The 20,432-nt window shown below is 36.6% G+C and overlaps 1 protein-coding gene across 7 annotated transcripts in view; it reads left to right on the forward strand.

Moving 5' to 3' along the window:
- SMC2 (structural maintenance of chromosomes 2) overlaps nt 1–20,432 on the forward strand; it is a 47,486-nt gene that overhangs the window by 1,569 nt on the left and 25,485 nt on the right. For all 7 annotated transcript variants that reach the window (XM_024252509.3, XM_024252505.3, XM_024252508.3 and 4 more), the window contains exons 2-13: nt 26–254; nt 849–998; nt 3,168–3,290; nt 4,364–4,402; nt 4,809–4,919; nt 5,104–5,148; nt 6,691–6,924; nt 7,159–7,308; nt 16,279–16,512; nt 18,004–18,163; nt 18,656–18,773; nt 19,383–19,521. In XM_024252509.3, the coding sequence (XP_024108277.3) occupies nt 87–254; nt 849–998; nt 3,168–3,290; nt 4,364–4,402; nt 4,809–4,919; nt 5,104–5,148; nt 6,691–6,924; nt 7,159–7,308; nt 16,279–16,512; nt 18,004–18,163; nt 18,656–18,773; nt 19,383–19,521 (1,671 nt within the window). In that variant the 5' untranslated portion in view covers nt 26–86. The remainder of the gene's footprint in view (nt 1–25; nt 255–848; nt 999–3,167; nt 3,291–4,363; nt 4,403–4,808; nt 4,920–5,103; nt 5,149–6,690; nt 6,925–7,158; nt 7,309–16,278; nt 16,513–18,003; nt 18,164–18,655; nt 18,774–19,382; nt 19,522–20,432) is intronic.

A 20,432-nucleotide genomic window follows, 5' to 3' on the forward strand; every position in this document is an offset into this window, starting at 1 on the left:
GTGGTGTTATTTCTGTTTCGTACAGAACTGGTTTGTGGCCTGTTTGATTCCTGTCAGAGGTTTGCTGACCCAAGACAGTATCGAAAATGCATATTAAGTCAATTATTCTAGAGGGATTCAAGTCCTATGCTCAGAGGACTGAAGTCAATGGTTTTGACCCCCTCTTTAATGCTATCACTGGCTTAAATGGTAGTGGGAAATCCAACATATTGGACTCCATCTGCTTTTTGCTGGGCATCTCCAACCTGTCTCAGGTAAAGTGTAAACTTTCTGATTTATTTGAATTTAAGTTGGCAGGAGAATCCTCACTGAACTTTGGAGACTTCCCATGTTCTCTTCATTTGTGTTTTTATACTTTTTGTAAATTACACCTCACTGCAACCTTTTAAGGAAAGTAATATTACTCCTTTAGATGAGAAAATAGAAACTTAGAGATGTTTAGAAGTAACAGTGCCTCAAAACTCAGGCATTCTGACTGTAAAGCAGTCTCATTCCAGAGTATTTTCAACCCTGTGTAATGATGCCTCTTCAAATCCTATTAATGGATTGAATGACTGGTGAAAATCTTTGGGACAGTATTTCCTTATATCTTGCAAAGTAACTTTTTGTTGAAAAATGAATAGGAAACAATTCAATTCAGGGTTGAAAAGGTTCTGTGGAGAAAAGTGTCCATTGCAGGTTGTTGCCTATTTTCCTTGTTTTTTTTGCCAGAGGATGCAGCTGCCTATCCTTGTCTACTTAATGGACACTACGTTGTTGGGTTTTCCAACAGCAAGGGACCCATTTTTAGTGCTGCTTTGTACAGGAGGAAGTTTTGTAATTGATACACTTTTCATATTTTATTTTAGGTTCGGGCTTCTAATTTACAAGATTTAGTTTACAAAAATGGGCAGGCTGGTATTACCAAAGCCTCTGTGTCAATCACTTTTGATAATTCTGACAAAAAGCAAAGTCCTTTAGGATTTGAGGTTCATGACGAAATCACAGTAACAAGGCAGGTGAGTGGCAGTTAAACATTTGGCTATCTTAAGACCTTTTATGTCTAATGTGGTTTTTGGCCCTTTACCTTTGCAAAACGTGCTGGAGAAAGTTCATGAGCAAAATTGGTGCCTTAAATTCTGACTAGATTCCTTAATGTCTTTCTTATATTAAAATTTTGATCATGCACATTCTATCACTAAGAGGATTGAGAGACAGCTGAAAAGTTATTCATCCAATATAAGCACTCACCTATGCTGAAATCTTAAACCATACTTGAATCTTCTTTGGCTGTTCTTGAACACCTGTGTACTTGAGATCTTTCAATCTTCTGAGAGAACCCATTCTATTTTTGGTCAGGTCTTATTAGAAAGTTACCGCTATAAGTTTTGTCAGAGTCTGCTGTCTTCAAATTTTATTCATTAATCCTAGTCCTCTTGAGAGCACCAAGAGCAAATCTAACTTATTCCCTACTTCAGTGTTTAAATGATCTGCAAGTATATGTGTTTTAGTTCTAAGTGAAATCTTGCCAGGTCTTTCACTTGATGTTTGTTCCTAGTTCCTTCACTTGCCTGATTATACCAAGTATGCTCCAGTTTCCCTCCCTGCTCCTGCATTCATCTATCTTTCTTTCTTTTAATGGCACCTTAGATTGGGTGTACCAAAATTGGTCTAGTTGGAGTTATTCTTTCATTTTAGATATTCTACTTTTATTTTTCCAATAGAGCATTGGAGTGTTCATAATACATTGTGGATTCATATTAGATTTACTTGAAACCACTCAATTTTTTTTTTTTTTTTGGTGTGTTATTAATATAGTCAGGCAGTGTTTTCAGCTTGTCAGGTTTTTTCTTTTTTTTTTTTTCCTGAGATGGAGTCTCGCTCTGTTACCCAGGCTGGAGTGTAGTGGCACCATCTCAGCTCACTGCAATCTCCATCTCCCGGGTTCAAGAGATTCTTCTGCCTCAGCCTCCTGAGTAGTTGGGACTACAGGCGCCCACCACCACACCCGGCTAATTTTTTTTTTTTTTTGTATTTTTAGTAGAGATGGGATTTCACTATGTTGGCCAGGGTGGTCTCAATCTCCTGACCTCATGATCTGCCTGCCTCGGCCTCCCAAAGTGCTGGAATTACAGGTGTGAGCCACGGCGCCTGGCCCAAGATTTTGTTTTTAAAAATGTTGTCAACTCCTATTTACTGTCCATCTTAGCATTTATCACTTACAGATTTTCTCCTCTATTTTAATGGAAGCCTCTGACTGAAAAAAAAAAAAGAAATGTAGGCCATGTTAGGACAGAATCCTGTTCCATGTCATTAGGCATCCATCAAATATTTATCCTTTAGGAATTGTCACTAAGTCTCTTACTAATAATCTACCTAATTGTTCCTGTCGTCATTCAGGCCATAAATTTGTATCTTCACCAAAATTATAAAATTTTTGTCAGAGAAGTCTCTTCAAATACATTAATATATGAACTACCAACCTAGTAGTCCTGTCAGGAAAAGAAATGAACTAACATTTATTCAATATTTATTAAATACTTGATGTATATTGGGTGTTCTTGAATGTACTGGGATGTACAGTTAGAAGAATGGGAAACAGCTTGTCTTTAAGGACTTCAATCTGGTAGATGAGACAATCATACCCAATAAATGACAATTTTTAAGTGTGATAGAGTATGGTGTCTGGGATGACTTAATGAAACCATACTGAAGCTCTATGATTATGCTTTCTTTTAAATGGTCATAAATCATGTCTTTATTGATAGCTTTTTGAATCTTGTCAAGAATTGATGTCAAGCTACTTTGTCTGACATCTATTCCTGTTGAAAAGTAGAGAAAGCCTCTGTAGAAAAATACAGAAAGAAACTAGGAAAGTGTGTTTTACATATACTTGGAAACATAAAGCTAGAAGTTATCTTGGAGACCTAGTCCGGTGCAGGCCAGGGTAAGAGGCTTGTGTGTAATTACATAACTAGTTAGCAAAAGTGCTTGCATTAGACACTAGTTGTCCTGACTCAGGTTAGTGTTTTTGACCATGTCATACTTGTTCCACTGTTTATGCAGAATTGGTTTTGTTTACTGCTAGTCGGACAGAACAAATAAACGTAAGCTAATATACTTAGTAATTTATCCTAGCACAAGGTGTGCATGTACATTAATATTTAAAAAATTGTTTTCTTTTATAGGTGGTTATTGGTGGTAGAAATAAATATTTAATCAATGGAGTCAATGCCAACAACACCAGAGTACAGGATCTCTTCTGTTCTGTTGGCCTTAATGTTAACAACCCTCACTTTCTCATCATGCAGGTATTTCGTTTGAGGTCTTTATATCACTTTCTTAATAGTTTTGACATTTTTTACTTTTAAGCAATTAAAATAGAAGTACTTTATGTTTTGGATTTTATGCTTTTTATTTACTATTGTGCTGTGTCCGGCCATCTGTTTAGAAATGTGGTTTAGTTACTTGCACTGATATATTCTGCTGGATTATAGACCTTTGACTCCTCTAGAATGTTTAGAAGTAATTTTTGTTGACTTTTTATTTTGTCACTAAAAGAACAATACATGTTAACTATAAAAAAAAAAAAGCCATGATATATCCTTTTAAATTATTGGATTAATGCATCTTAATATTTGAAGTATAAAAGTTTGAGTAATTTTCTTAGAGACTCACACAAATGAGGAGTAAAGAATGATTTTATCTTATATTTACATTATTTCATTTGACCCATCCAGCTATCCTTTGAGATAATTATAGTAAAGTCAATGGGAGCATCTCAGTGGGACCAAAATAAAAATATTTCCACTACACACCTTCAAAGTTGAAACTTTAAGTGAATCTACATTCTAGTAATACAATTCTCTGAGACCTGGGTGTGCAGGTGTTTTGCTTTGTTTTTGGTAATGAATAAATTTAATGGTTTTCTGGCATTGATGTAAAATATTTTATTTTGTTTGAGGCCTAGAAGTATGTCATCTGTTTTGTGAAATTATCCTGGAGGGTTATCATTCAAAAAAATGTTAAAAGTTTTTTAATTATGCTGAAATTTCTTTTTATATTTACCTGTTTTAAAATTGAATATTTCTACTTAATGTTAACTGTCTCAGAAACATGATCCTTGTTAACTTTGTATCATTTAATGAATTATTCATTTGTATCATTTCATAACTTCCATAATTTGTATCACTGGTAAGTGAGAAAGTGAATAGCAAAGTTCCAAAATTGTAGAATCATAGAAGAATTATAGAGGAAAGAACCCCACCCCCAAAGATTGGTATATTGAGATACAGCAGCTTCAGTCTAGATAAACATGAATGACAGTACAGATAAACATTTTCTGTAATTTGTTATCTTAGTAAGTTTGCCATTTTATTTTCAGGGCCGAATTACAAAAGTATTGAATATGAAACCTCCAGAGGTAAGAGTACTATTTACGGACATTAAAAATAGTTGGTATAGATATTACTTTAATCTTTCAGACAATTTTTAAATATTCTATTAAAATTTTTGGAAACATTAGGAATGATTAGTAAAGACAGTTGTATATTTGTGTAATATTTGGCACTATGCCAAAATATTAAAATTGATTTTGATTGTATAAAGGAGTGTTGCTCAGCTGGTGTTTCGTGTCAGAATTCATTCCTACAGAAAAAGCCTACAGGAAAAGATTTGTGTGAAATTAGTGTATTTAACTTATTTGGTTCATTTGGGCCAAATTTTGATAAGATGTTTAGTGAGGTCAAGGCAAAAATGATATATTTAATGTAAATTCCAGTTGGACACATTGTCTTGGATACTAAACATTAATAAAATTGTCATTCCAGATTTTATCCATGATAGAAGAAGCAGCTGGAACTAGGATGTATGAATACAAAAAAATAGCTGCACAGAAAACTATAGAAAAAAAGGAGGCTAAGCTGAAAGAAATTAAGACGGTAATTTAATTCATATAAAATATTTTTGGAGAAGAATGTAATTTTGCATGTAGAGTTTTTGCTGTAAAGAGGGAAAAATTTTTTTCCTTGGTTCAGTTTTCCATAGTCATCTATGCTACTTCTCTTTCAAATAAATTTTAATGGTACTTTACATGCGAAAATACTGATTTTCTTTATTTTCCAGATACTTGAAGAAGAGATTACTCCAACCATTCAAAAACTAAAAGAGGTATATTCTGTATATGTGAGGATAATCTATTAGAATGTCTTTCAAAGTCAGCGATGTATCCAAAATCATACACATAGTGATACTATTTCTTGGGGTTTTTTTTTCCTGCGATGAGATAAGGAATTAGAGTTGGCACTCCATAACTCAGCGTTCTGCTTGCAGAGGATATGCACTTATCTACTAAGTCATAGGATATTGGAGAGTAATTTTTATAGTTTCAGAAAATGGTATGCCGAATTTTAATACTTTATTTAAGCTAAGCAAGTCTGGATTTTTCCTAGTTAGTTAGCATTGACTGGAACAACATTTCTTAAAGATAAGGCACTCTTAGACACCCTCATTGGTAGAGTGAACAATTTCCAGGATAAGAGGGGCTATCACTATAATTATTGCTGTCAAGGTATTTTGTAAGCAAAAGGTATTGAAACAGGATTGGATTTTCTCTATAATCTTTGCAGCTCCTGACATCAAAAGACATGGCACAATATGTCATCAAAGAATGCATTTATGAGCTACGTTTTCTTTTTCTTGAGACAAGTCTCACTGTCACCCAGGCTGGAGTGCAATGGTGTGATCACAGCTCACTGCAGCCTCCACCTCCCGGTCTCAAGGGATCCTCCCACCTTAGCCTTCTGAGTAGCTGGGACTACAGGTGCATGCCACCACACCCTGCTAGTTTATTTTTTTGTAGAGACAGGGTTTCTCGTTGTTTCTCAGGCTGATCTTGAACTCCTGGGCTCAAGTGATTCACCTGCCTCAGCCTCGCAAAGTGCTGGAATTACAGGAGTGAGCCACTGTGCCCAGCCAAACGACGTTTTTAAAGCTATCCTTTTAGGAATTTATTAAATGCTTATTGAAATTTGGTACTACTCAGAGCTGTCTTGTGAATCCATATAGTAGTATAAATTTTACTGGAAAAATTGTAATCTTGAAGGTACCCTTTTTGTATGTATGATTTAGTAGAAAACACTAGATCAGGAATTTAAACTTAGGTCCTAGACTTCATTTTGCCACAATTTCTTTCTAAATCTGACAACATGGACAGATCATTTAATCATTCTGAATTTCTTTTTTATGTATAAATTAAGGATTTTAGTTATTACTTTGTCTGGTCCCAGTAGGTCCTTATGGGAGTCATGTTTAGTAATGATGTGAGCGAGTGCTTGTAGTAGTGCTTCAAAGTATATTAGAGTAGGCATCTTGATAGTACTACTACAGAATCCATTTAATAGTGTATCATTGGTGGGTGTGTAAGTTGTCTAACACTAGCTTATGAACCTTATGTCCATATTTCTTTGTTAAGCTCAACTACCAAGTATATGTTAGAAGAAATAGCCGAATAAGATTCACTAGAGATGGTATAATGCTATCTAAAAGTCCTGACTTCTAATGTTATGTAAAGTTTCCTACAATTTAAATGCTGTAATTGTTTAATACAAGACAAAATCTATTATATAATGAGAAATTTGTTTTATCTTGCATAATTGAATTTTTTTTTTAATACAATTTTGAGTTATTCTTTTTTCGTGACTTCCCTTTCAGGAAAGATCGTCCTACTTGGAGTACCAAAAAGTAATGAGAGAAATAGAACATTTGAGTCGTTTATATATTGCTTATCAGTTTTTGCTGGCTGAAGATACCAAAGTACGCTCAGCTGAGGAATTAAAAGAAATGCAAGATAAAGTTATAAAGCTTCAGGAAGAATTGTCTGAGAATGATAAAAAAATAAAAGCACTTAATCATGAAATAGAAGAATTGGAAAAAAGAAAAGATAAGGTCTGAACATATGTATTAGAAGCGATAATATACTTTGTGAAAAACGTACTAAATTATATATAGTAACTATTTAGGATTCACTGGGCATTGTCTTCCATATTGATTTGTTAATCTTATAGTAAGATAATGAAATAACTTATAAAAAAGTGTTTATTTGTTACAGAACTCATACAATAAAATGACAACATGAACAAATTTTACATAAGTGATTGAACTGACTGCATTTTATTATAGGAAATTGGAGGTATACTTCGATCTTTAGAAGATGCTCTTGCAGAGGCTCAGCGAGTTAATACTAAATCTCAAAGCGCATTTGATCTCAAGAAGAAAAATCTGGCATGTGAGGAAAGCAAACGCAAAGAGCTGGAAAAAAATATGGTTGAGGTAAGTGAGCTTAATATGCCACTAGTGCCACTTGTAGACAAGTATATAGTCTCACTAGTGTACATTTATCTATTCCATGAATATTTAGTGAGTGTCTTCTATAAGCTAAGTACAGTTGTTTGGGCTGGGGTTACAACTGGACCAAATGGTCAACAGTCCTTGCCTTGTGGACCTTCATTCCATTGGGGGAAATGATAATAAAGAAAATAAATAAAACATGTAACATGTTATAGAGTGATAACTGATGTGGAGAAAAAGTAAAGCAGGGAAGGGGATTAGGAGTGTCGGGGAAAAAGGATACAATTCGGGATTTTAAGTTGGGTAGCCACTGAAGTAAGTGGAGAATAGGAAGAACAGGTTTGATAAGCTTAAGAAATACAGTATGAATGTAATAGGCTTGAGGAGCCTGTTAGACATCTTGAGTAGTGATGTTGATTAGGTACTTAAATATATGAATATTGAATCCAGGCAAAAATACAGATTTGGAGGCATCATCAATGTATAGGTGTTATTTAAATCCGTGAGACTAGATAAAATGATCAGGGTTGTGAGTTCATATAAGAAGGTTGGAGCCCTGGGATACTTTCAACATTTGAATATTGGGATAGTTCAACATTCAAAAGAGATTGAGTAGTGTGAGGAAAATTAGGCCAGTAAATTGTCCTGGAGTCCAGGTAAAAAAGATGTTTCAAGGAGAAGTGGCCATGAGTACCTGATTAGATTGTGTTCATACTCTCACAGAATGAAGGCAGAAAAAAGAAAAGTGAATATAGATAACTTTTTGAGAAGTTTTCTGAAAGAAGGATAAACAAGGATCTAACTGGAGGGTAATACAGAAGAGTTTTTTTGGCTTGATTTGACATGGGATAAATAAATTCTATATTGACAGAAAAGATCCAGTAGAAAAGGTGTCATTTGTGATTCAGGAGAGAGAGATGGGAGAGTTGTTAAAATAGGGCCCCTTAGTAGCTGCAAGTAGGATAGGAACTAGTGTATAGAGGAGGTCGCCTTTGCGAGAACTAGGAATAGGTCATCCATGGTAACAGAAGAGTCAAGTATATAGTCTCACATGTAGGTAGATGAGTAGGTGTGTTTTTGGAGCTTATGGCACTTCTTTTGAGGGTGATTCTGTTGTCCCAGTGAAGATATACATTTGCCTTTTCACTGAAAAAAAATTAACTTTGTGAAAATAATTTCTTTATACTGCCCTGTTAGATATTTTTGCAGAGAAATACAATTGTTGAATTAAGAAACAGTGGAGGAAAATTTAGACAAAATTTTGAAGCGATATGAACGTGATGTAGCAGTCTGTGTTGTGGCATCCAACAACTGAAATCAATTCATCAATTACTTTTTTTTTTAAGTGAGGTTTGTAAAGCTCTAAATGTGTGGACCTGCCTTGTTTTGGGTTCATTTTTCTTTAGTTTTGTCATGTTCTTAAGCTTCACACACTGATTGCTCCTTTTTCATCCTTCTTTTCTGTATCCCCTTATTCTTCTAGATCTCTTAATGTCAGTATGCCCTAAGGCTAGCACTCTGATATCTTTTATAAACTCTCACGTCATAGGTGGTCTCATCCAGCTCTGTCTCTAAATATCATCTATATGTTGATGCCTTCCAAATCTATAAACAGGCTTAACTCCCTGAACTCTATGAAGCAGGTTTATTGTGTGCAGGTTACCAACTTGTCTGAGGCCAGGAGACAGAATACATTGATACACAACATTTTATGTGAAATGGATTTATTACTTATTGATAGGCAACACGGGAAAACAGAAGTCTAGGATGCATTGCAAGCCAATCTCCCAAGGCTCAGAAAAGCTGCCTAGGGTGGTTAGAATTTTATTTGCATGTGCCCAACTTGCACAGCAGCTGAGGGACCCCAGAAAACAGCCTGCTCTGAGTTTATACCCTAGAGTAACGTGAGACACTGGGCTGAAGCGTTGAGATTCTGTTTTAGGGCAGCTGGAGGAGCAGACAGGAACATTCCTGGCTGTTCTAGCCATTGCCTCCCTTTCTTGGGATATTGCATTATCAGCACATTCTACAGTTATTCTTGAGAACTATAAGCCAGAGAGGGAAGAACTGGCTTAGTCTAATGCCACCTAAGGAGTTGTCCCGTAGTTTATCCTCCAATCTAGGTATCCCCGCTAGCAAAGCTGGTCCTTTTATTATGCCCACAGACTTCTCTGAATCTAAAGGAGAAGGAGGTTTGTCTTCTTAGATGGATATAATAACACTCTGACTGACATAATCTCATTGCAATATTGTTGAGCCATAGCCAGACTACATTTCACTGTGCCCAGGAGGACCACAGGCAGGATGATCAGGCCTGCCTGGAGCACTGACTCAGCCCAGGATCCTAGTAATCCGGGTATGAAGTTGTTAAAGAGGTCAAAGAAGGATCCTTCGGACCTGCTTCCAGATCTGTGTTTGTGTCTGCAATACCTGAGGTGTTTATCTAGATAAAGCAGGAAGTGTTGGCAATCGCATGTATTCTTCCCACTTGTGCTAACAGGTTTAGAGCAGTTGTCTAAAACAACCTTCCCAAGGGATATCTGCTGGGCTGCCAAGGCAATGTTATGTATGGTACCAAAGATTTTATAAAGCACTTAAACCCAGAGTCAGTAAAACCTCTTGGTAGGTCCTGAGTAAGTCTGGTGTACAGCTTTAGGCTGCTGGCCCTATGGTGCATCTCATTTCTAGGAGTGATATGTAACGGCATCCCCCAGCATGCCCAATGTACAGGATCCCACTGTCTGCCCGCTTTCCAGGCCTGACATTGCCCATCTTCTGTTTGGGTCACTCCTACACTGCCCGTGGAAAATGATGTAGCCTTTAGATGCACATAGCACCCTTTCCCCCATTTTACTATTCAGTGACCCCATTCATGGGTAGGGAGGCATTGGTGTTTGCCAGCTAAATCTCGTTAGTGGTATAGTTGCATAAGTTCAGTTTCTCCCATACAAAACTGTTCATGAAGCTCCTACACAGAAGGCTTGCACTAGTTGATTCTCTTTCCTTCGTCACCAATGGGACCCACCCACTGAGGTTATGTTAGTTTTCATCATGACGTTTTGCCACAGTTAAGTTAAAATGGCATTTTTAGCACCCTTTTATGCGACAGATGCTGTGTCCTCTCATGTAAGCCAGGGATTGGGGTCTGTTGGTGTACACTGTGACATTAGGAATGCTAGGGTAGTTCACTACTAGCCGGACCAGATTGTCCCTGTGGACTATGACAGAAAGGTCCTGGATGTCATATCTAACATCTTATGTTACCCGCCATGGCCACAGCTTGGGAGGTGTTATGCTTCCAGGTCTTTGCTGCCACATCCTTGTGGAAAAAGTGTATTGACAGGTTAGTGCTCCCACCTAACATACTCCTGGGATCTGAAATGTTCCCTAGCTATCATAGGGATTGGGCTATGCATTGCAGTGCTGTGTTTCCTTTGTGCTAAAGTACAGTGTTTAGGTCCATAATACCCTAGTCGGATGTTGGTACCACCTCACTAACAGGCCGTCTTGATATCCTTCAGTTACTTTATGAGTAGGCTGTTTCATTGTTCAGTGGCTCAATTGGCCTGTGAATAACAGGGTGCATGGAAAGTCCACTATATTCCACAAGAGACTGCCAGTGAAGGATGTTCCTTGGTCAGAGTGAAATATGATGAAATATCAAAAAAACGACGTATTTCTTTCAAGGGTAGCATCAGGGTCCACATGAGTGACATATGTTTGTCCCTTTTAGGCAGCAAGTCCTTGTTTCCACATAGGGGATTTTTATTTATTTTATTTATTTATTTTTTTGAGACGGAGTTTCACTCTTGTTGCCCAGGCTGGAGTGCAGTGGTGCAATCTCAGCTCACTACAACTTGCACTCTACCCCCTGGGCTGAAGCGATTCTCCTGCCTCAGCCTCCCAAGTAGTTGGGATTACAGGCATGTGCCACCACGCCTGGCTAATTTTGTATTTTTAGTAGAGATGGGTTTCCTCCACGTTTGTCAGGCTGGTCTCGAACTCCCGACCTCAGGTGATCTACCTGCCTCGGCCTGCCAAAGTGTTGGGATTACAGGTGTGAGCCACCGTGCCTGGTCCACATAGGGGATTTTTTTTAGCAGTCCAGTCACTAAGTTGCCCTTCTCCTGACCAGATGACTAGGCTGTTGGCAATAGCCTATGAGTTGGTGAAATGTAGCAAGATATGGTGATGGCGTGGCCCAAATGGACATCACCACTGCATGTAGTTTGACCCATTGAGTGTAATGCCCATGTTCAGCCTCAGTCAAAAGATGACCACTTACTGGCCTGATGGTGACTACAGTCAAGAGGATCCCTCCTGTTTTGTTTGATGGAACTTTCAGTAAACCACGCCATACCATTAGTAGGCACATCTCAGAATCTTAGGACCCGGCGAGCCAGAGGAGAAGCCAAAGCATCCCCTGTGGGTTGTTTGGACCCTTCTAATAAGCTAGCCATTTTTTTCATGATGCCTGCTGGTCCCTTGGGGTTCCAACTGGGCTTGATTTCAAATATACCATTTCTGTTTGATAATCAAGCTCTTTTGAGCCTGCCCCAATTCATTGATAGGGTTTTTAAGCACCCAAGTAAGAGTGGGCAGTTTAAGTCACGGAATCGCATGTAGTGCTCTGGCCTTAAGACACACAGTCTCTACCTGTCCACAATAGCAAGCAAGAAGTTACATTCCAAGAGTTGTATTGGGTGGCTGCCTCAAGCAATTTAAAGTTCAACTTAGAAGAGGCTCGGTTTCCCCAGTGACAAGTTTCTGTTGCCATAGACTGCAGTCAGCATGCATGGAGATTGTGGACACCTGTCATTGCATCAGGCTAACAGACTGTAAATGTTTTAAAAGCAGCACCAAGGCCACCACTTTAAATTGTTTTCTAAGGCCTGCTACTGCAAAGTCCCCTGTTCAAAGTTGGCAGCTTTGTTGGTCACCTGGATTAAAGGGGGCCAGAAAAACACCCACATGGGTTATATGCTGTGTTTAGTACCCAAGAGACCTACCAGCTGTGGGGCTTCTTTTTTATTAGTAAGTGCCACCAGCACCAACAATTTTTGTTTGACTATATCTGGGATACTTCCTTGGCTTTCTGTCCAAGTGACCTTGACATTCAGCCTGTGACCATCCATTAGTCTTCATGCCCCAAAGGCCTTTCTGACTAGCCAGACTAGGCCAGTGCATTGTGACATTTTTATCTGTAGTGGGTTTTGAATTAAGAAAGTAGTGTCTTATTCTCCACTTGGTATGCAGTACTGCTTTCATTGAGTAACTTAAGAGGTTTTGGGTAAGTCTTGAGTAACTTATGAGGTCTTAGGTGGCAGGCCGGGTTGGATATGCACCACTGGTATAGCTCAAATTCTTAGCTGCGAGGGGCATACCTCCTCAGGTGGTGGTGATGTTCTGCACCACAAGCAACCAAACTATCAATATCCATACTCAGTGGTGGGAACTGTGGTCACCAGCACCCAAAGTGACACAAAGTATCCTACTCACAGCAGATAAGCATAGTGAGTCATTACATTCACCTGAAACCCTCCCATGGTCATCAGTTTAACTTTTCCCTAGGAAATCTGGAAATATGTCCTGTGGGCTCCAGTATCCAAGAACTCCAGAAAAGCCTAATTTCATTTCTTTTTCTCATCTTGACAGGAAGTATAGGGCCATCTCTGGTGGGGACCTAGAGACCTCGGTCCCACTCTAAACTATGCCATTTAGCCATTTGGATCCACAGTGTCTCTTAAACAAACACTTCAGCCAGGCTGCATAAGCCTTTCCTGGCCTTTCCTGGCCTTTCCGTATACTCGTCCTCTAGTGAGCTTCCTTTTCTATGAAGGCCTGCATCGTATGTGTTGGTTCTCTCAGATGCCTAAGAGACTGTCTGAGAACCTCTTTCCTGTTCCCTCTCGGGATCCATCTGACTACCCACTTCCCGAGCTCCGAGCTCTCTGGCGCTGGGAATGAGCAATTACATGCGTCCAACAACCAGGAGATCATGATTCTGTCAGAGCAGACCCTACTAAGTGCACTGATGGTGTGAAGCAAGTTCAGTATGCACTAGTTACCAACTTGTCGGTGTTAATAGAACTCACCCATACAGCACAAGTTATATGAAGCAAATTTATTTCCTACAGATAGGTAGTAATAGACAGTAAAATCCTAGGTTTCATGTTGGGCCATTCCCACAAGTGTTGGATGGAGTTTCATCTGTATGTTCCCCATACAGTTGAGGGACCCCAGAAAGCAGCTTGCCCTGGGTTTATATCCCAGAAATAGAGAAATGGGGGTGGTCAGCATATGATCCCCTGGTTTACGTGAGTTGCTGAGCTAAAGCATGAAAGGACATGCATATTTCTAGGAGGGAACTGAAATAGAGTATGGATTATTCAGGCCATTCCCTCTATCAGAATGTTGCATTTTCTAGCACATTCTACAGCTATTCTGCAACTGAGAAAGGGAGAACAAGTTTAGTCTAAGGACACCCAGATGACTGTCCAACAAACTCTAGATTTCTTTGTCCAGCTACTTAATTAACATTTTTATCTGGATGAGTTTTAAAAAGTGTAAAACTTAACATATCCGGAATAGAATTTAGGAATTTCCCTCAACTACCCAAACCCACCTGAGTTACTGAATTTTCCTCATGTCAGTAGATGGTACCACTATTTACCTAATTGTTGAGGCCAGAAATCTTAGAGTCCTCTGGATTCTCGCCATTCTTTAAATATCTAGATCCAGTCTGTCAACAAATTCTGTTAACTTTAAAAGTGTATTCAGAATACAGCCACTTTTTGTTACCTCCATTACTGCCAACCTCGTTCAAGCCATCACCTCTCATGAGGGCTACTGCAATAATGTTATTAGTTACGCTACTTTTTTCCTGTTGCCACTCTATAGTCTGTTCTTTACAGAAGCTAAAATATAAATGGAATCACATCACTTCTGTGCTTAAAATCCTTCAGTGGTTTCCGAATTACATGTATGCTGTATGACACTGAAACAACATGGTTTTGAACTGCATGGATCGACTTATTAGCAGATTTTTCTCAATAAATATATTGGAAAATTATTTGGAGGTTTGCAACAATTTGAAAAAATTTGCAGACAAATACCATATTGCCTAGAAATATCAAAAAAATTAAGAAAAAGTTAAGTTGTCATAAATGCACAAAATATATTTAGGTACTAGTCTATTTTATCATTTACTACCATAAAATATACAAAAATCTATCGTAAAAAGTTAAAATTTATCAAAACATAAACACCATACTTGGCATTATTCATAGTTGAGAGAAATGTAAACAAATGTAAAGATGCAATGTTAAATGATAACTGCATAAAACTGTAGAACATACTACACTATTATAATAATTTTGTAGCCACCTCCTGTTGCTATTGTGGTGAGCTCAGGTAAACTCAGTGTGACATTAATCATTTACTTCTTAGTAGTTCACGTTTCCAGTAAGTTGCAGAGCTCAGTAGAAAGTGATCTCTTGTGGTTCTCGTGTATTTTTCATCACGTTTAGTGCAGTACCATAAACCCGAATAACATGGAATCCATATGAATTGCCACTAGTGATACTGAAAATGCTCCCAAAAAGCAGAGAAGTCAGGATGCTACAAAAAATAGTTGAGTGCTTGATAATGTACCATAGATTGAGGTCTGCACCTGTGGTTTACAGATGATTTATCTCGTAAACAGATGATATAAACTTATCGCATCAATAAATACACTACACTACTGTAAATGTATTTTCTCTTATGCTTTTAACATCTTTTTTCTAGCTTTATTGCAAGAATACAGTATATAATGTAGCATACAAAATATGAGTTAATTGTGTTATGTTATTGGTAAGGCTTTGGTTAACAGTAGGCTATTAATAGTTAAGTTTTTGGGGGAATCAAAAGTATATGTAATTTTTGACTGTAGGGTGGATCTGTACTCCAACTCCCATGTTGTTTAAGGATCAACTATATAATTGAATCTGAGTCTTTACCATGGCCTGCAAGGTGCTTCTTGATGTGACTCTTGACTCCTTAGCCATTTACTCACTGTGCTCCTAGTCCAGTTCCTCAAACATTCAAACATGTTCCTCAGGGCTTTCAGGTATACTGCCCCACAAGTATTTGCGCTGTCACTCCTCTCACTTCACCCAGTCTTCTGTTCAAATGGCATTTCAAAGGCCTTCTCTTATTCTTGAAGTAGTAGTTCCTATCACTGTATTCCCCAACCTTGTTTTGTTTGATTACTATGTCTTCTATCCTTGAATATAGGCTCCCTTAGAACAGCGACTTAGTCTGTGTCTTTAATGTCTTAGAACAGGGCCTACTATATAGTAAGCACTTAATAAATATTTGATGAATCATGAACTAATCAAGTGGGCCAAAATTTGTTGTCACTTTAATTGTAAATAAGATTGCTAGATTTTCTTTTTTCAGAGCTGATATCTTGCATAGTGTCAGATATCTGGTAATATTACTTAAAAGGTGTTACATAATAGTAATACTTTCTCTAAAACTATTTAATGCTCAAATTTTATGGCTCTTGACAGTTTATAAAATATTTTCATATACATGCTCTTAATTCTAAAATCTCTACTTTTAAGCTTAGTGTAGGATGTCTGTTATTTCAGTTTTACAGCTTTAGAAATTCATTTTTAGTCCCTTCAAGGATTTGTTTAAATCTGCAATTATTATTTAGCCCAATGTCTCATGGATTTAATTTATAACATGGAATGAACCAGTAGTATAAGAGTTATATTTATTCTAAAAACTGAGAGTGAATTTCAAAATGATAATTCAGTATTTATAAAGTTATGATGGTTAAATTATTTTATTATGCTCACTCCAAATTGCTATGGAATTTGATTACATACGGGTATATGCGTATAAGAAAGTGGGTGTTTTTCCTGAAATATAATATTTTTCCATTTGAAACTCTTCCTAAAGGACTCTAAAACTTTAGCAGCAAAGGAAAAAGAGGTTAAAAAGATAACAGATGGACTGCATGCCCTTCAAGAAGCAAGTAATAAAGATGCTGAAGCTCTGGCGGCTGCACAGCAGCACTTCAATGCTGTTTCTGCTGGCCTGTCCAGTAATGAAGATGGAGCAGAAGCAACTCTTGCTGGTCAAATGATGGCCTGTAAAAATGATATAAGTAAAGCTCAGACAGAAGCCAAACAGGTAAATAGAGACATTAAGCACTATGTGATTGCTTTTTTTTCCAAGAAGTTTCTTTTCACGTTATGCTTTGGCAATTGTCACATAATGTTGAAAATAATCAGTCTCAAGGAACTTGTTGGTTTACTTTATTCTACAACTCTAATGCCTAATGCAGCGAAATTCAAATATGTTGATTGCTAAATATTGGTGATGTTAATTTGTTAAGATGCCGTACTACATAAATTACCTTAATTCAGTATGTAAGTGCAATAAATGCTTCTGTTTGCAGCGTTGTGTGGAATTTTCGAGATTAATCCATTTATTCTTGTCTCTTTTTGGCTATTTTTATTTTTTATTGATATCATAATGTTGAAGTCTTAAGCTTTAACAGGAAAACAGGGTTGTCCTCCCCATTGCTTTGCCTATCATACCTAGTTCTTAAAACCTTGTTTCTCAAACTTTACATTTTTTTAGGAAGTATCTCTACCTCACATGTAGCCACATTCTAGTCTTCGCTCTCCCTACTCTGATTTCATAATCTTAAAAGTCTTGTCAGTCTATTATAATGTTTCTCAGATTTTACATAGTAGTGCAACTTAAAGTCCTATGAACATAAGAATTTTGCTAGCAGAAAAAATACATGTACACAGGCACATCATTGTTTTGTTTTTAATGGAAGACACAGATTTTAAAACATGTACACAAATGTGTGTGATTATGCGTTAATCCTCAGGTTTTTCCCTTTATATATTTGCAACTTTTTCATTCAGGCATGACAGAGATGATAGTCACAAATTTGTAAGAACTCTCAGTAGTAGGAAAGCTTTAAAGTACTCTGTTTGTCTATTATTTTATAAGGGAACTGGGAAAAATATATCATTATACAGTTTTGGAGGATACCCCCATCTAAAACCCCATCTAGGTTTTAGAGTACTAGTTCATAGTTTTAAGAAGCAGTGTTCAAGTGTATAAATTCTTGAAGGCCTGACACATGTAATTTAAATAGTTCTAGCATTTAATTATCAGACTCAGCATTTAAGTTTCTCTGTCAGTTTAGCTTCTTTTCCTGTATAATCTTATATCTTATTGCTCAATTAAGTTTCTTTACTGTTACTAGACAGCACTCACAAATATATACACATACAAATATGAACAACTAAGCGGAAAGGAAAAGAACGAGAGTTGTGATTTCTAGCTTTCTGTTTTTAATTACCAGCTACTGACAGTTATTCGATATAATCCTTCAATTTGAATATGTCATTTTATTAAAAATACGGACTAAATTTTAAATTCTTTAACATATTAATCATATATTAGTTTATACTTTGAGTAGTTTTTTGAGGTGAAAATACTGGGAAATGACTAATTTGTTGAAATACTAATCCAAGAGACCAAACAGTTAAATTTTTAAGGTTAAGGTCTCTTAGTAAAACCAATCTGAATCTCAGCCATTTAATTACTAGCACTGTCTGCCTCATACATCCTATGGTCTGTTGCATTTTTCTGCCACAGGCTCAGATGAAGTTGAAGCATGCTCAACAGGAATTAAAGAATAAACAAGCTGAAGTTAAGAAGATGGATAGTGGCTACAGGAAGGATCAAGAAGCTCTAGAAGCTGTAAAAAGACTTAAAGAAAAACTTGAAGCTGAAATGAAAAAGCTAAATTATGAAGGTTTGCCTTTAAAAACATGATAATCAGATCATGAGGAGGTAGTGATTTTTGATAAAAAGCTAATTTAAATAAAGAACGCAAGCAAGTAGGAAACATTTGTTAGCTTATTAACAAGCATTAGTGTAAGAAGTGTTTGTAAATATAGTCAAAAAATACCTAATTATAAAACAACTCTTGAATTTTTGAGAACTCAGTATTGAGAATTTCCTGCTTCAACCATTTGAAAGCTCAAAAATGTCATTTGTGTATTTCTACATTAGTAGGCATTCAGTTTGTATGTTATTTTTTGGAATGAAAATTGTGGTGTTTGCCATTGGAAATAATGTCTGTTTGACAATGGATAGAAATAGGAAGGTTCAGCATGCTTTTTTAATACTTACAGAAATTTGTATTTTTTGCATGCTTTGGAAATAGTGTTTACTAATATTTTCCTTAAAACAGTAGACTGAGCTTTTAAAACTTGGTTTTAATTTATTATAATTTATCCTTCAGAAAATAAAGAGGAAAGCCTTTTGGAAAAGCGCAGGCAGCTGTCTCGTGATATTGGTAGATTGAAAGAAACATATGAAGCTCTATTAGCCAGATTTCCCAATCTTCGATTTGCATACAAGTAAGAGACTTAAGCCTTGAATTTTAACATAGTAATAATCAAGACATTTTTATTTAAGCTGGAAGCAGTCTGAAAATTTTGTCGACACCAAGATTTTTGTATGAAACTTTTGGTAAACTGCTTTTCTTTCATTGGTATTTTTCCTTTAAACATTTGTTGAAATGTTTTAAATGTTGGCAGGGAAATTCTTGTGAAATTTAATGGCTAATGATGCCACTAATCTTAAAATGAGGGAAATTTAATCTCAGTTCAAAATGTCTTTAAAGTTATTCTGTCATTAATGTTAAATATCCACGTTTACATCTTATAATTTGTTTTGCTATGTGGGTTTTTTTATGGAATATTTATAGTAATCATATGTATTATAGGGATTAGAACATCAGAGTTGTTCTTACTACATTGAAACATACTGAAAGATCTATTATGATTTAAAAACAACAGCTGGCTGGTCATTTGGGACATTTTAAAATTTTTGGTTTGTTAAAACCATGTGCTGATTCTGCTTTCATTTCACTTTAATGTGTTGTCCAAAAGAGCTCTTAATGAGTAAAGTATAACTTTTTCTACTTTATTATCTAAGATTAATTTTTGTCAACTTTTGTATTTCAGGGATCCAGAGAAGAACTGGAATAGAAATTGTGTGAAAGGACTTGTGGCTTCTCTGATTAGTGTGAAAGATACTTCTGCGACCACAGCTTTAGAATTAGTGGCTGGAGAACGACTCTACAATGTTGTAGTAGACACAGAAGTAAGTTGATTTTAATTTTAAAAAATTTAAAATTTGGTTAGCTTGAAAAGTCATGTGCTGCTAAAAGAATTAAATACTTTGATGTTTTAAGCCTCTCCCCTAAGGTGACGTATTTATAGGGTAAAACTATTTGGTTCATAACTTTTTGATAACTATTCCAAAGGAGGTCTCATGCTTACTCAGAAACTCAGAATGCATATTACCAATCTTAAACTTTTGGAATCTCTTTGCTGTATAAGTTGAATTTAATTTGTAAAATAATCTGGGAATAAATGACCTGTTTTTGATGTCAGTCTTCCCATCAAGGTAACATTGAATTTATTTACATTTCTTCAGTTCTCACTTATTATCCTTCTGTAGAATGCTTGTACTCTTTCCTGTAAATGCTACGTAGTCATTGTCAAATTTACTTCCTTGTTGTTTTTTTAAATTTATATTATATATATTTAAAATGTACAAGAAGCCTGGGTACGGTGGCTCACACCTGTAATCCCAGCACTTTGGGAAGCTGAGGTGGGCAGATCATTTGAGCCCAGGAGTTCGAGACCAGCCTCAGCAACATGGCAAAACCCCATCTCTACTGAAAATACAAAAGTCAGCCAGGCGCAGTGGCACACACCTGGAGTCCCAGTGACTCTGGAGGCTGAGGCACAAGAATTGCTTGAACTTGGGAGGTGGAGGTTGCGGTAAGCTGAGATCGCACCACTGCACTCCTGCCTGGGCAACAGAGCAAGACTGTATCTCAAAAAAAAGAAAAAAACAAACATACAAGATGTTTTGATACATATACATAGTGAAATGATTATTGTAGTCAAACATATTAACATAGCCATTCACTTTCCTTAGTTACCTTTTTTGTGTGTGACAGCACCTAAAATTTACTCTTAGCAAATTTTCAGTATATAGTATTA

This window comes from Pongo abelii, chromosome 13 (assembly GCF_028885655.2).
Source record: "Pongo abelii isolate AG06213 chromosome 13, NHGRI_mPonAbe1-v2.0_pri, whole genome shotgun sequence".
In the NCBI taxonomy this organism is placed as follows: Eukaryota; Metazoa; Chordata; class Mammalia; order Primates; family Hominidae; genus Pongo; species Pongo abelii.